The 16,935-nt window shown below is 31.6% G+C and overlaps 1 protein-coding gene across 2 annotated transcripts; it reads left to right on the top strand.

Moving 5' to 3' along the window:
* The first annotated feature begins 2,102 nt into the window (after positions 1-2,102).
* On the top strand, positions 2,103-16,718 carry LOC123668593. 2 transcript variants are annotated; one of them, XM_045602319.1, is made up of 4 exons: positions 2,103-2,294; positions 2,571-2,673; positions 6,055-6,238; positions 7,860-8,318. In XM_045602319.1, the coding sequence occupies exons 2-4, from the start codon at positions 2,626-2,628 to the stop codon at positions 8,174-8,176; spliced, it is 549 nt and encodes a 182-aa protein (XP_045458275.1). In that variant the 5' UTR covers positions 2,103-2,294; positions 2,571-2,625; the 3' UTR covers positions 8,177-8,318. The 2 variants fall into 2 exon arrangements, 1 of the variants encoding a protein (XP_045458275.1); XR_006745597.1 differs by lacking the exons at positions 6,055-6,238; positions 7,860-8,318 and adding an exon at positions 16,613-16,718 and having other exon boundaries at positions 2,122-2,294.
* Positions 16,719-16,935: the final 217 nt, after the last annotated feature.

The raw sequence follows: 16,935 nt of genomic DNA on the forward strand, positions 1-16,935 counted from the left end.
CTTCACTTCAGGACACGTCTGCTCCAACGGCCATCGGTCCTGTGACACAGTTCACCAGCCCACTGCCACTTCAACTTGCTAATTCTGTGGGCTATTTCGGTCTGTCGTTCTCTCGCGAATAGTCTCATTTCTTATCCTATCTTTGAGAGAAACCTTGGGGTTTCTCTCAAAGATACAGAATAGATATACTTGGGTATAGCCCGTTCCATAGTACGTTGAGCGACTTTAAACTTGTGGACCAGTCCCTTCGTCAGTGTGCACGTCTCGGCGCCGTACATTAACACAGACAGGCTTTTGTCTTCAAGCATTGCGGAATCTTCGAAGTGAAGATTCGACAAAGTCTGCCAAACGCCCAGCCAAACCGAATTCTCCTATCGGCCTCCTTTATTTATCTCGACTCTAGATTTATACAATTTATATTTCTAAAACATGTTTTTATGAAACTGCTACACTTTTCGTAGACGAAATAAGAATTTTATATTTTCATTTTTTTATTAATACTATCCTTTAATTGGAAGAAAATTGCGACGTATTAAAACTTGTATCTTCTCTCAAATTGTTTTTACAAATACTTTATTCTAAATTAGGAGCTTCCAAGTATTATTTTGTATAATTCATGAAAAAAATCATATAATAACATTGAATCTAATTGCCAGGAGCAAAATTTGTTTATTGTGAAAAAAAGAATGCTTAATTTTGGGTACCTTTAAGCACTAACCTCGAGCGACTCGGTGTTGTACGTATCTAGCGAGCATTTTTTATGTCAAATTCAGATTTTTAACGTTTAATCCATACCAACGTTATGTGTTTCAATATTTTTTAGCGTATTACTGTATCTTCCTTAACCTATAAATCTAAGATTTGTTGAGAAACCTCAAAACATTGGTGTCATAAACTATCTTAGTAAAAAAATCTGGGTTTAAACTCAATACAACTTTCGAAAACATTTATGGGTGATGCAATAGTAGTTCTTTAATCTTTTAACGTTTTAATAGTCGATAGAGAAATTGCTGAAATGGCATTTCAAATATTAAAAGAAATTAGACACTGCCTCTTAATTGCCTGTAATTAAAGACACTAGATGTCAAAATGAAATGACGAAGAAGTGGTCCTCGCGTGCTAGGGCACACTAATTTCGACATCATACAACAAATACTTTTCATTAAGACTAACAAAAGAAGAAACGAATATGTTCCAAACTCTGTTATGATTATTTAATATTAAGAAGAATAATATTTTACTTTTTTTTTAAATTAGCAATATTTTTTTTTATAGTGACATAAAGGAGTTAGTAATAATGACCCAATTATGTAGTTCTTAAATATTCTATAAGAGTCTATCACAATACGTATTCACATACAGTTTACAAGATACTCGTATTATATCTTCTTATAAATAAAAATGAATGTTGACAAGTGAAGCGAACTCGAGAATGGCTCGTCCGATTCAAGGATCAATTTAAGGCCCACGGAAGATGTTAATATTTAAAAAAAATTAAAAAAAAACTCTATATAGATAAAAATCTGTTAACTTTTGACAGAACCAAGTCTGTCCGGGCAGCTATTTAAAATCTAAAAAAAAATAGTTTGCTCTTGAAATTCTAACATAGTGAACTGCTCTATATTTTTATCTATACATCTATAATATATAAATAAATAAATTGGAGTGTCTGTTTGTAATATTAAAAAAACCGATTTTTACTAAATGTATATGGATGTATACACGACGATGATTTATAATTTCTGTCTGTCTGTCTGTCTGTCTGTTAGTTCTGGCTAATCTCTGAAACGGCTGGATTGATTTTGACAAGACTTTAACTGGCAGATATCTGATGTAATAAGAAGTAATTTAAGGCTACTTTTACTTAGAAATTTATTTATTTTATAACTTTGCGAACTGAACAATAACTTTATTATTAAATTTCACGCGAACAAAGTCGCGGGCACAGCTAGTACTAAACATAATTAAAATTTCAACAAGGTTTTATTATTCTCGAGACGATTAAAGATAATCACGAACACAATTCATACATCGACCTTGTTTCCCTGGTACAGACGATTCCCAGGAAATTAGCTGGGTCCAAAAACAATGTGTCTGATGTTTCTGTTATGTCACATTTAGAGATGTATTTATTAACATTCCCTCATTCTAGCCCAGTCTTTAGTATTTATTTTTAACTCGTGCTCGGCAAAACAATTGTCAAGATCTCTTTCGCCAATTGGAAATAGTTTATACACAATGACAGTTATAAATCGATCGACGAAAATATTTTACAACACTACGTCTCTCGGGAAGTAAGCAATTGTTTTACATTATTACTGATGATATATTTTTTTAATAAGTATAATTAAATATTGCATAAAAATATAAACCTCTGAAAAACTCTTCAAAATAAAAGAATTCTCGTAATTTAATAACAAAGAAACACTGATTTATCGCACAAAAACAATTGAAACGTAAAAAGTAATAAAATATATATATTTTAGAATAAATTTATTTCAATAAACAAAGGCTTACAGTGTTATAGTATGTTTTTATTACTAGTTTGCAAAGGCGTATTTTTATTTCAGAACATTTTAATAATTTCAACAATCGCTTCTGAGGATTTAGTTGGAAAAATTAAAAATGCTTTTGATGGAGAACAGTACGTTAAAGACGTTATTGACGGTAAACGTAAGTAGCGTTTAAAGCTATGAATTCATTAACATAGTAAGGGTAATTAGTCTTAATACAAATATGTGAATTTATAATTCTTTTTCATTAATATTCTATTGTAACACTATAAAAAAGTATATGAAACGTAACCAATTATTTTTAGAACCAACAAACCGACCGGAAACCTTATTCTTTACTGCACCCTTTAGACTTTGTAAGGGCCAGTGTAAACCAAACGTCAGCAATTACTTTATGCAATTCCCACTTTACATTGGAATAAAAAGAAACAAAAATATATACCAAAACTTGTACTCTAGAGATCATAAACATATTCACTCGACGAGAGACAACGCTCCATTTAGAAAGAGGACAACAAAGACTCCCTACAAGATATGTCCTTCCAAAAAAGAACCATTTATGCCCAGTAAATGCCCGGTTAAAGTTAGTAAGGTTACTTACATCAAACAGAAACACGAAGCTAAGAGCGTTCCACTACGACAACATGATTATTCTTTAACAAAAACTACTTTTGAGCAACTATTTCCTTCTACTTTGCATCGATATCAAAAAACTTACCGTAATTTTTGGTAATTTGAAACGCGCAAAAAACAGCTCTATATAATGAAACTAAATACAACTATTATAGATGTGTGCGTCATATAAAAAAATCCCCTTTTATAAATAATAAATGCCCACACTCAAAAATAAGAAACTTTTAAGTTTTATTATTTTAGAATAATGAGAGTAATTATCATTTTCATTTTCAATTCAAAATTATTTTCATACTTGGAAAATAAATTTTAATAGACTACATGTGCTGTAGCTATGACCGCAATTTAAACCTCGTGGAATTAAAAAAAAAGTTTATTTTTTTTTATTTTTGATTTTTTACATTTATTTGTATTTTTTATTATTGTCGGTAAAAGAATATTGTTCATTTTTTATAAATATGTATTTCGTATTTAAATATGATTTTCAAAAAACACGATTTACTAAAAATACCGAGCTAAACTCGGTCACCCAGGTACTTAGTGTTAAATACGAAAACTTTGTAAATTTTCCAACATACTCCGAACAATTATGCAATGCACATTTAATATTTTTATTTGTTATCAAACAATATATCCAACCAAATTTAAATTACATCGACACGCGTTAAATGAGAAAATCATCAACGTAAGTATTCGAAAAAATACCCAATTAACTGATAAATACCGGCTTTTTTGTTGAAGTTCATCAAAAAACAATGAACTACGACGTCATTTTTTAAAATTAGTTAAAATAAACGTATACATTAGTATAAATATGAATTGAAAGTATAAGCAGCTTAAACGCTCAATTATCATAAGTAAATAGATCCATTGTTCCCTAATAAAATCTTACACATGGATTTAATAACTATTATCTAATACGTAATACGTTTCTAATACGTTTAACAATAATATAGTCTAATTGTATTTTTTACCCAAAATTCTAATGTTTTTTCAAATTCCAAGTTCCGTTCTTTATTGAACCTTTCGCACTAAGTGCAACATTTCTAAGTTCCTAGGGGACGTACACACAACACACCCAAAATTATAGAATATCTGTTGATAAATATATTATTTTTATTTCGGTAAATCATAAATAATTGTAGAATTTTCATTTAAAAATCCGTCTTATTCCATTTTTCTAATGCTAATTTAAAGTCAAGAGACAGTACAAATAACGATTGCAAGACATGTCTTTGCACGAGCATGTACGGTAATAATTGTTTGTATATTCTGCCTGTACGAGCAGTAAAAGCACTTAAATATTTACATTACAAATACGATAGCTCATTAGTTTGTTGGTAGTTGCGGTATTTTATAATGTTAGTATAAAACTATTCCGCAATAAAGAAAACATGATGAATTGAGCGTTCTACGTATATGTACCTATATGGATATTCGATGATGCTTGTTATAATTATTTATGTTCTGTTTCTTTTTAAGAAAAAACACTTTTAAATTTTGTAAGTCACACAATATCTATTTTAATACACAAATAAAGTTTTATTTATAAAATTGAAAGTTAGCATTCATTTTGCAAAATCTCCGAGTAATGAATGAGTCTTGCCTGTGTTACCATATGGAGCCGAGACGTGGTCACTGACGAAGGGACTGGTCCAAAAGTTTAAAGTCGCTCAGCGTGCAATGGAACGGGCTATGCTTGGGGTCTCACTCAATGATAGGATAAGAAATGATACTACCCGCGAGAGAGTGAAAGTAACCGACATAACCCACAGAATTAGCAAGTTGAAGTGGCAGTGGTCTGGTCACCTGTATCGCAGGACCGTTGGCCAGTTGAACTGACTGACTGACTGATTCGTTTTGTATTAAAAATAAAAATTCCGGTTATTAAATATTTATTCACCCACTGAATCTGTCCACCGCTCGCAATGTTGTACTTGATTATCCGATTTTGATATTTCGATTATATATATATTATATATATTAATACGTGAAGCTATTAATATGTGACACTTTGTACCCCTCTTTATGAAAATTGCAAGGACGGAGGAGTTTGAAATTTCACATAGCTATAGTTAATGTAGAGGAGTGAAGAAAAGTAATATTTAAAAAAAAAAAAAAAACATTACACACACTAGCACGTATTGTGCGTTGTAATATAGAAGTAAGTCTTTGAAAACAGAACCTTGATAATTTTCTAACTTATAATTTAAATTAAAGAAAGAAAGAATAAGACTGTGCTATAATTGTTGGGTAATCGTATTTTTACTTTATTATCAATTACACTACATTTAACTTTTCACTTGATACATTTTTAGACAATTCAGTAAATCTCAATCTAAATCTATATTCTTATCTTATTATTTAATACTTTAATTGTCACAATGAAGTGCAAAATGAAGTAGAGAAATATACCCGCCCCTGCCTACGACGCCGGTACAAACTCGGTTCGACGTGTATGACAAAGTCAAAACGCTGAAATAGGGGTGCCTTGAACTCGCAATATTGGACAGATTCATTTAAAATTCTGTCTGTATGAAATTGCTTTTCAAAACAATGTCAGTTAAATATTTATTGAAATTTTCTACAATTGGTCTACAAAATAATTAATTGAAAATAAATTCAAAATTCGGTTTATGCATAATACAAATGAACAATCCGTAAATTCATTTATTAATTAACATCATTTTATTTTGAAAAGTTATTATTGCAACAACTCTTCTAATTTTTTTTGTATACGCGTGTTGCCAATTTTTCTTCTTTGTCTGCATTGTAATAATACGTCAAACGAGTTAACGAAGTGTACGGATCTTTAATTTTATGTCGAAACTAATATTCTTTAATCCTACATATTTAATCATAAACAAAAAAAATATTCTGACACACTATACTCCAGGCATTTTTACAGGTACTTCAATCTATTCTAGTATTGCTTTCAACTACATTTCGTAGTGTTCAAGGAACATTACCCTGGGATCGATGGTCGTGGTTGGCTCCTCAAGCACCCATTGCGCATTTTTTCCGGAGATACGAAAATAACCTAATGCCAATTAAAACGCCAAGTCTTAATTGCGAATGTCCACCAAATAAAGGTAATCTACACTCTTAGTGGAAAATTTTAACAAGCTGACATCTTCATGTAAGGATATTGAGAACAATTAATTTAATTAATAAATTTTATATACATCTACCAGTATAAAGCAGATAAATTCATTAAATATTTTCAGTTTTTTTTTTTGTGTTTGTCTAACTGAACATTTGTTCCGCCTTACAAGCTATTTTATATAATTATATAATTCATTTGGTTTACATTGCTACATTTTAAGAGAAAAACTTTAGTCAGAACTAGTCTAATAATAATTATCCAAATTTTTTTATTACACGTTTTAATCTTTTCTCTTATATATAAAATTCTCGTGTCACAATGTTAGTTACAATACTCCTCCGAAACGGGTGGACCGATTTTAATGAAATTTTCTGTGCTTATCGGATAGGTCTGAGAATCAGCCAATATCTGTTTTTCATACCCCTAAGTTATAAGGGCAAGGGATTAAGGGGGCTAATCTAATATATAAAATTCTCGTGACGCGGTGTTTGTAGTTAAACTCCTCCGAAACGGCTTGACCGATTCTCATGAAATTTTGTGTGTATATTGGGTAGGTCTGAGAATCTAATAACATCTATTTTTCATCCTCCTAAATGTTAAGGGTAGTCCACTCCTAAATATATATTTTTTAATTTTTAGATAAATTTTTTATTTTTTATTTTATTATGATTTGGCGTTGAAAAATGCACACAACTCTAAATTTTCACCCCTCTACCACCAACCCCTATTTTTGAATAGCGTTTAGCGGCAAGACAATGTTTGCCGAGTCAGCTAGTAACATATATGGCAAAACAACGCTTGCGGTGTCAGCTAGTAATATCTACTATAAGTATCTAATAACATGTAAAATCATGGTCGAGAAATGCGCGAAAGAAGCTAATACGATTAAATAATAAAATAAAATAATTGCTATCATTTACATTTCAAATAATAAATAATTAGCTTTGTATTTTAAGCAAGTTGTTGCGAAAATTTTAAATTCTTATAGTATAGTTGGGACCACTACTTAAGTATCCTAGACATAGGCGCAACTTTTGTCCGCTTCGATTGTTACGAGTTCTGGAACTATCTTCGCCAATTATTTCACTTTTCATTTGAAATTATGACTAAAGGCCCACAAGTTATTACAAAAATCGTGCATTCCTTTATTGATTTTGAAAATTAATCACAAAATATCATTTGCACGTACAATATTATCAAGAGACAACTTTTTCTGGTATTTTTTTCTATTTACCGTCAAACTTTTCAAGTTAAAGTGAAACAGGACTACTACTACATTAACATATAAATAAAGTAATTTCATTTCTGGTAGGTAGGTAATGGATATTTATATCCTGTAAATCTGTCATTTTCATTTTGTATTTTACTACATGTATAGAAAACGTAAACACAACCTTTTATGTGACATAGTGTGAGAGAAATAAGGCTATAGTGTCTAAAACTCACTGAACGATAAAGTTTAAGTAAATATTCTATGTACCTTTTAGCAAAACTTAAAGTAATTGAAAATCAGGTCTGTCCCATATTTAATTATTCAAGATCTTCAATGTTTTTCCTACCAAAGAATGTTATTTTACAAAATTTAATGTTTTTATTTTATTTTTAAGAATGCAATATGCAGTATGAAATCAACGAAGATATGATTTACTTTCAAAATCTTAAAGGAATAATTAAAGACAATCAGTTAAAACAACTTCAGGAAGATTTTGATAAAATTAATTATCGAAAGAACAACGCTATAGAAAAAAAATACAATGAAACAGGAGTATCAACAAGAAAAAGAAGGCGTAGTGATGTTATTTTAAATTCAAAAGATACAGTTAAAGACTGCTGTTGCCCGACAAAAAATGTTAGAATACCAGCTTTTATAACAGACAAGAAATTCGATGAAGTTATAGAAAGATTAAAGAAAAAACCGTCTTAGTGAAATACTTTTGACTGAATTATTTTTCCTTAAACATGTAAAATTGATTAATTAAAATTTTCACTTTTAACACCGCCCGGTAGAATGTATATATTGTGTTCATATAGACGCTGTTTGAAATTTTAAAAAAATAGTAAACACTGTCCCTACCTTTCTTAAAATTTATATTGTGTCGGTTTTAATAATATACCTTTATTTTTACTCACTAACGATTGATTTCTCAATATGCCCTTTCACATGGAAACAAAAACACAATCCTATATTGTATACATTCGCGTTAAGACAGCGTGACCAATGAAACCTTCCTTCTTCTTCTTAATCGTAATTCATTAGAATGTCATGTTTAATGACCAGTTGAAGTATGGCATTCTAATTTGATAAGATCTAATAAGTCCAGCGGAATGGCTAATCTAAGTGTCAGCGATGAGTTACTAATTTCTTAACGCAAATAGACTAATAAAAGAAAATATAGTTTATATAAACTGGGCAAAAATTAAACTGATAGAAAAAAATGACAACTTGAAAATTTTAAATATTACCCCACTAGTCCCAAGTCTGTTACAGTCGGTAGAGACATTTACACACAGAAATTGTTTTATATTTCAAACTGTATAAATAGAAGATCATGTCACTACACATGTGATTGTCTGTATTCTCCGAATAGTAATGTTTGTATTGACTGCAATATTTATCTTCCTTCTCTTAAACTGAGTGAGACTAATGACATCGTCTATTAATGAGTACCGAAGAATCATATAATTATCTCTGCAGCCTATGTATATTTACTACTAGCTTTATTAGTAAGTACTTCGAGTACCTTATTGTCTTCTCAATGTCTATCTTTATACCAAAATTCATCAAAATTGGTTCTGCGACATAAAAATCAATTTGTTACTACGAAATGTGCATTAGAAATATATTGTCAATTTTTAATGTATTTATGGTTCACTGTTTTTGCGATAATGGCTTACTCATAAAAGACAGATATATGCTGTCGCCGACTTTTTTAAAGGAATAATTAAGATAAACCTTTCTCTCATATACATTATATACGTGTAGACTCAATAGTTCGCAGATGGCAGATTTTTTTCTGACTTACTTGACAATTATCGTTGTATTTTGGACAATTCACACACAAAAATTATAGCCTATGTGGTTAATTCTAATGTATAAGGTATATTATTGTAAACTTTCATTAAAATCCATTCGGGAGTTTTTGAGTGAAAGAGGAACAAACATCCGTACATCCATACATCCATACATCTATACATCCATGCATCCATACAACCATACTTCCGCGTTTATAATATTAAAAGGATTGTACAAAAATATTGGTAAATTTTTTTTCTAAAATTAAGTCATTTTTTAAAATCCACAATTGTAACAATGATAGCGATCTTTTGTTATACCTGAATGAAAGATTATTCATTTATGTCCTAAAGAAATGATAAAACTGCTTATAGAAAAAAAAAATCATAATCAGAACGGCTAGATTTCTAACTAAAACCAACTAATTCTAAAATAATTAATAAGTCTTGCCCTAATATTAGATATTTAATATATATGTGTGGAAAAATGTACAGTATTTTTAATTATTTAATCTAATATATAAAATTCTCGTGTCGCGGTGTCTGTAGTTAAACTCCTCCGAAACGGCTTGACCGATTCTCATGAAATTTTGTGTGCATATTGTGTAGGTCTGAGAATCGAACAACATCTATTTTTTATACCCCTAAGTTAAACCCAAGAAAGGGGTGAAGGGGGTTAACAGCATATATGGCAAAACAACGTTTGCAGGGTCAGCAAGTAATATTATAATAATCTTTATTGGACACAGTCATAATTCGTACAATAAATAGAAAATTACCCTGACTGCTTCACTAGAATTGCTGTGTTGCAGAAGTCAGTATCCTCTCTTTGATTATATGTTACAACAACTTATGCCCTTAGGAATTAATTATGATTAATTTATAATGATACAAAGAAAATACCTACGATTATACCTTTTACAATTACATTCATTTACCGGTTTCTTCTTTACATTTCATATCTATAGAAAAATCTCATAGATGGCGCTGCTTTAAATTGTCTTGTCTACTTATATTCATTTAATTATGTTTATCGCTTTAGTTACTTATATTGCGTGATTTTTATAGTGTGAAGCTGGTTTATAAAACATAGTTATTAACAACAACATTCAAATATGTGTCGTTAGATTACACGTTGTTACAGAATGCGTTGAGGAAATAAAGGTTCACTGCTCGTTCCCGGTAGATAATAGAATGAAAATATGTAGCCTATATGTTGACCCGACTTCTTAATAATATTCGTGCCAAATTTGAAGTATGTCCATACGATTGAAGCATGGTAATTGTAATGTTTTCGTCCAAACGCTGTTTTGGTAGGACTTACCGGGCAACTTTTTATCCCTTTATTCACTCACTTCAGCCTATCGCAGTCCACTGCTGGACATAGGCCTCCCCAAGTTCGCGCCACACATCCCGGTCTTCCGCAATCCTCATCCAGCCTACACCGCTGCTTGCAGACAAAAGTTTTCGAGCAATGCGTCCTGCCTGTGTACATACGGAGCCGAGACGTGGACAGTGACGAAGGGACTGGTCCACAAGTTTAAAGTCGCTCAACGTGCAATGGAACGGGCTATGCTTGGGGTCTCTCTCAAAGACAGGATTAGAAATGAGACTATCCGCGAGAGAACGAAAGTAACCGACATAGCCCACAGAATTAGCAAGTTGAAGTGGCAGTGGGCTGGTCATCTGTGTCGCAGGACCGATGGCCGATGGAGTAGACGGGTCCTAGAGTGGAGACCGCGTTTTGGCAAACGCAGTGTGGGACGTCCTCCGGCCCGTTGGACCGACGATCCCTTTATTCATTATAGGTTAATAAGGTACATACTTCCTATCTGGTATCATTTAACAATTTCATATATGTATGTTTGTCTTACAGTCGACCGCTTTTTTATAAACCGCAACTGTGGGATACTTATAAGGTAAAAAGAGTATTACTTTGTGGACTTCTCTGCAAGCATTATATTTGGCGTACCAGCAGCGCCTTCCTATGCACAAATGCAATATCTCACAAGGCAGACTTCAACAAGGAGCTTATTTTCACAAATTGAACATAACATTTCAAAGATGCATATTAGCTTCCTAATCCTAGCTGTTAAAGTAGTAAATTAGTAAGTAATATGTAAGTTCCATTTCAGTCGTTCATCCATTACTAAATCTAAGTACTTCACAAAAATTACTCTATGATGTTTTGCACAATTGCAGTTAGAGAGTCCAGAATTAGGTAACATTTTATCCAAGGCTCACTTTCTGAAGCATATATAATATGTCTTTGAATTATAAATAAATATATGATTTATATATATATATATATATATATATATATATATATATATATATATATATATATATATATATATATATATATATATATATATATATATATACATATATATAAGTTTATTTACCACTTTTTCCACTATTTTAGATAATATATTTTAGATAAGGTAAGGTAAGGTAAGTAAAGAGATTGGCTGGTATTTTGATGGTACAGTCTTTTCACCGGATTTATAAATCGGACTACTACCTTTTTAAATGAATCTGGCTAAATACCTATTTCTCGACGAAGATTGCAAAAGTAAGTAATCGGCAACGCAAAAGACGCAATATTCTGCTTAGCAATTTTAAATGTTATAGTGTTCAACCTGGTGCAGTGCGCAATCATAGTCCGAAAACAATATCCATTACTTCATGAGCGTCGGTCGGTGCAAAGGACATTGATATAAGCGGCGAACAATATGTTTTACGACGAGCTAGATCTTGTTCAGAGATATTAATTTTAGTGAGTATTCGCTGTGCCAAAGTAACTCCTATTGAGGTAAAAAACTCATCAACCTTATTGACAGCTTCTTTGGGAGAGTCACCTATACCTAGTAAGATTTTTAATTATGGAATTACATATATATCTTATATCTTAAGTATTTTTTTTTGTTTGTATAGATAAATATAACCATTAGTTACCTTTTTTGTTTTCCTATGTAACTTGTCTTTGTTCCGTCTTGCATATTATAATTTGTAATATTATTAATATATAAACATAGGTAACGATATTTTAAGTTTTATTTAGTTAGAGTCCTACCTTTTTTGATATTGAACTTTGATAATTTCGGTCCTTTTTTTCTCATTAATTACTTATGCAGTAAAATAAGAAAAATTTATCAAGCATTATATTTAAAAAAAATAAAGCTTTTGAATGTAACAAGTGGGTAACAGCAAAGGCCGCTGAAAGTTGTCAATTTCCAACTTGCATTAGAGACCGAGCAGTTGGTGTGAAAAAAAAAACTAAAAAGTAATATTGTAGAGAATTTTAAGTACTTTAATTTCTGTAGACAAAACATTTACAAAAATTAATAGTTTTCGATTATTAGGCAAAAAAAAAAACTTTAAAAAAGCACTTTTTTTAATTTTTGCAATATTTTAAAAAATTGCTTCACGAAATTTAAAAAATACATTTAGAATAAAAGAAAGCCGAACTACCAAAAACTTTAAGAGAAACACAATTTAACTGAACTCCAAGCCTGATAAATTATCTGGCATGATATTAATGTTTATATCGCCAAACAAAATAACGTTTCTGTGTAAGTATTATTTAATAACTTATTCAACGAGTCTAAGTAAGTATTTATAATTCTAAAACTGGGAAGTCGGTAAGAGCAAACAATTGTGTACTCGGGTTCCAAGCAGAGAGCTATTTAACAGAACTGCAGTTGAGCAGATCAAAGGGAGGTATTTAATTTTAGAAACGTAAAATGAAAATGCAAAATATGAGTTTCCTAAAGTTTTACATAACTCGCTAAACTACGAGAAATGCTATGACTACCCATGCGATAATATCTGAAATAATTAAAATAGATACACACATTCATAAATGGAAACGTTAGAGTTTAATATTAATTAATTTATGCACAGATAAAAAAAATTCATACGTTTGTAAAACGTAACAACTTGTCTATTTATTTATGGTTTTTTTTTTTTTTGTACAATACACATAAAATACAAGTAGCATATACAAATTGAACGGAATTAAGATCCTATAACGAGCACCACGTTCACTTTAGCCTAATACCGTCCGCTGCTGAACATAGGCCTCCACAAGTTCGCGCAAAAAAATGGAGTGAACTCATGTGTTTTGCCCATAGTTACCATGCTGGGCAGGTGGGTTGGTGGTCGGGGGCGTGGTGGTAGTATGCGCAAGCGGTCACACTGCGTCCCCACTATGGTGCCGGCGGATAAAAGATGTGGGTTTTAGTGGATAGTCTGGCATTGCACCACACGCCGGGAGCTCCACACTCCCGTCACTCTCGGGTGGCGGGGTCAGTGCGTAAATAGCATTTCCCCATCTATAAAATAAAAAAAAAAAAAAAAAAAGGTGGGTTGGTGGTCACCAAGGCTGACTCTGTCACACCGAAGACGCTGCTGCCCGCCTTCGGCCTGTGTATTTCAAAGCCAGCAATTCGATGGTTATCTCGTCATCGGTCGGCTTTTTAAGTCCCAAGGTGGTAGTGGAACTGTGTTATCCCTTAGCCGCCTCTTACGACACCCACGGGAAGAGAGGGGGTGGCTATATTCTTAATATTAACGACGAATGTAATAACACAATTGATACGATAGTTCCACACTCTCTCAGAAAATCAAATTGTAAGTTGCTATAATATCTTATATGATGGGTAAAAATGTTGTAGATAAACGTCTTCCGCTCGCCTTTAACTAACTTTAACCCCTACCCCAGTAGAAATTTTTTCGTCTTCCTTCGAAGGGCTGGACCAGGCATGCCTGATCAGGAATAGATAAGTCATATAACGCAGATGATTGGTCCGGACCTGATCAGGATGAGATGAGATTTCCTGATCGGATCTAGATCAGGAAATCTCATCTCAGCCTGATCAACTGGTTCGGTCCGGTCCTTTTAAAAAACACGAATGTATATTCTTGAAAAAATTGTTTAACAAAATAAAAAAAGCGAATTGATATTATAAATATGTTACTTAACATAATTATTATGATATTTATTTCCGTTTATTTTTTCCATTGTATTATTTATTTATGTTTTTACTTTAAATATTAATTATTTATATTTATTTTTATGTTATTAATTAATTATTATTAATAATTTTATTTTATTTGTTAACTTCTAATAATTAACTACTAATTAACTATTTCCTATTACTTACGACTGCTCCACTGTGTAGAAATGGACTCCCTGCTAGACTGTCCTGATAACTATATATATATACTAAGTGCGTTTAAAAACATTAATAGCTCGATTCAGGCTCAGTTCGCGTAATTTCTTTCAGGCTATCCTGATCTGGACCGAACCGGGTCCTGATCCAGTATGCCTTACCATACTTGATTATATTTTACATCAGGCTATCCTTGTCTAGACCAGACCTAATCCTGATAGAGCTTTCCGGATCTGGCATGCCTCATTCTATCCTGATATCCGGTCCAGATACATGATCTGGTTGAACCTGACCTTTTTCTTGTCAGGTATAATTTACGATTCTTCTAATTAACATGCAAGAAAACCAAGTAATTAATCGTAAAAATAATGGGTAGGACAGATGCAAAGTGAAAGCAATAATCGAAGTAAGCACAGCAGAAAATATCTTGCTCAGTCTGAAGCAATCCAACTAGGAAAGTCCCTAAATGTTACAGAAGATCACAGCCAAATGATACTGCTCCGAAGTGGTTTTGTGTTCATCTGGTAAGAACGGTAGCCAGAGCTCGTTCGAAGATCAGGTGTTTATACGACAAAGCGTTTGCAACACTCCGACGTTGGCGGATTGATAGGCTACGGTAATCGTTTGCCATCAGGCGGACCAAAATTTCTTTGCCACACTTTTGGTGTTATAAAAAATAGCAAAACAATAATATCATAAATGCTAATTAAAATTAAAGCGCATACTAGTATTAGTTAGTTCCAAAATATGGTGCTGTACTCACTATTGTTTTCAATAATAATAAATTAAATTAAATAAAAATAATTTATTTCGAACAACTTGAAAATTTTAGTAGAAAACAGAAAATAATCAAAAACTTGTATCTATGTTAGTAGTCAGTTTACTTACTAACTTATAATTTAAAACTAAGAAGGACATAATCCCTATTGACTATGTGGCCGACTTATTGTACAGTCACCCAAGATGATATCGTGGATATAATTATCTAATATATCAACAAAAGGTAGGTTCTCGCGCATTAACACGTTCACTGTCACTGTTCGTCTACGTTTATTGTTCCTATCAATATGCAAAACCTGTAACACAAATAAAAAAGTAAGGTAAAGGGTAGTAGTATCCGTAAAAAACAATATATTATTTAAGCAAAGCAAAATTTCTACAACTTTTCCTGCTTCTAAACTTGTTTTTAATTTCAATATCGTGTGGCGGTGAAGTTTAACTAGCAAGGTACTGCTAAACTTGGGTGTTTTGAAACAAATTCTGAGATTTACACATGTATGTATACTGGCTGCAGTTGAAGGTATTGGCCGATTAAGATTCAACTCTTTTAATTATAGAAAAAAAAATTAGAAAAATCTATACTAATATTATAAAGCTGAAATGTTTGTTTGTTTGTTTAAACGCACTAATCTCAAGAACTACTGGTTCTAATTAAAAAGAAAATTTTGTCTTGGATAGCCCGTTCACCGAAAGGCTGAGCTACTTTTTTTTCAAATTAATGGGAGTGAAACTATCTGGCACAGCTAGTCTATAATGATACAACACAATACAGCTTACATTTATAAAATACGTCCTATGTTATATACTTCTGTCGAGATCATAAATTATTGGTACACCCTCAAACACTAAATAACTAATACACTAAAACGTACATACTACGTACAGTTTTCTGTTTTAGAATAAACCGATATCGTCGAGTAAATAAAAACATCGTTCAAATATTTTTGTTTAAAGTACTAAAATAAAACCGATATGTGCGTATGTTGACATACATACAAATATATATATACAAAAGCGTCGAATATTGCGATACTTTTTTCAAATCAAAACGAAATATTTTTCATTTCGATAAACTTTAAATGTGATTGCAGAAAGATTTTCGTAGTATACTCGTACGTATTGATTTGTTTTATTGCTTGTTATTTTATTTAATTCGTAATATACGTTATTACTCGTATTGCTTTCGATTATATAACGATGTATGGTATTTTGTTGAATATTCGATTTTTAATATTATATTTACTTTTAATGAAAGTAATGTTTCACAATGCGACGGTAGCTACTAATACCGGTAAAATATTGTTATATTATAATTGCGGAATGAGTAATAACTTCGACTAAGGCTAGCTTATTAGGCACCCTATAATAATTTTATCCTTAATCAATTTCAGAGTGTAAGCTGAATTGCGATCGACAGCCGATAGTACTTCTGCCGGTCTTCATTAAGATATATAGGTATCCTCAAAAAGTACGTAAGAATAAAATTAAGTGAACAATGTTTTTGTTTTATTTGGATGTATATATATATAAACGTTGTATATGTAATGTAAATGTTCGTATAGTGAAAAATTAAATTTATTTAAAACACTAACATTACATAATATAAAACAGATGTATTTTCTTGTCGCGAACCCTTGAACAAACCTGACTAGAAAAAAGGTTAGGCTCAACCAGATCATGTATCTGGACCGGATCAGGATAGAATGAGGCATGC

The sequence above is a fragment of the Melitaea cinxia genome, chromosome Z, assembly GCF_905220565.1.
Source record: "Melitaea cinxia chromosome Z, ilMelCinx1.1, whole genome shotgun sequence".
NCBI lineage: Eukaryota > Metazoa > Arthropoda > Insecta > Lepidoptera > Nymphalidae > Melitaea > Melitaea cinxia.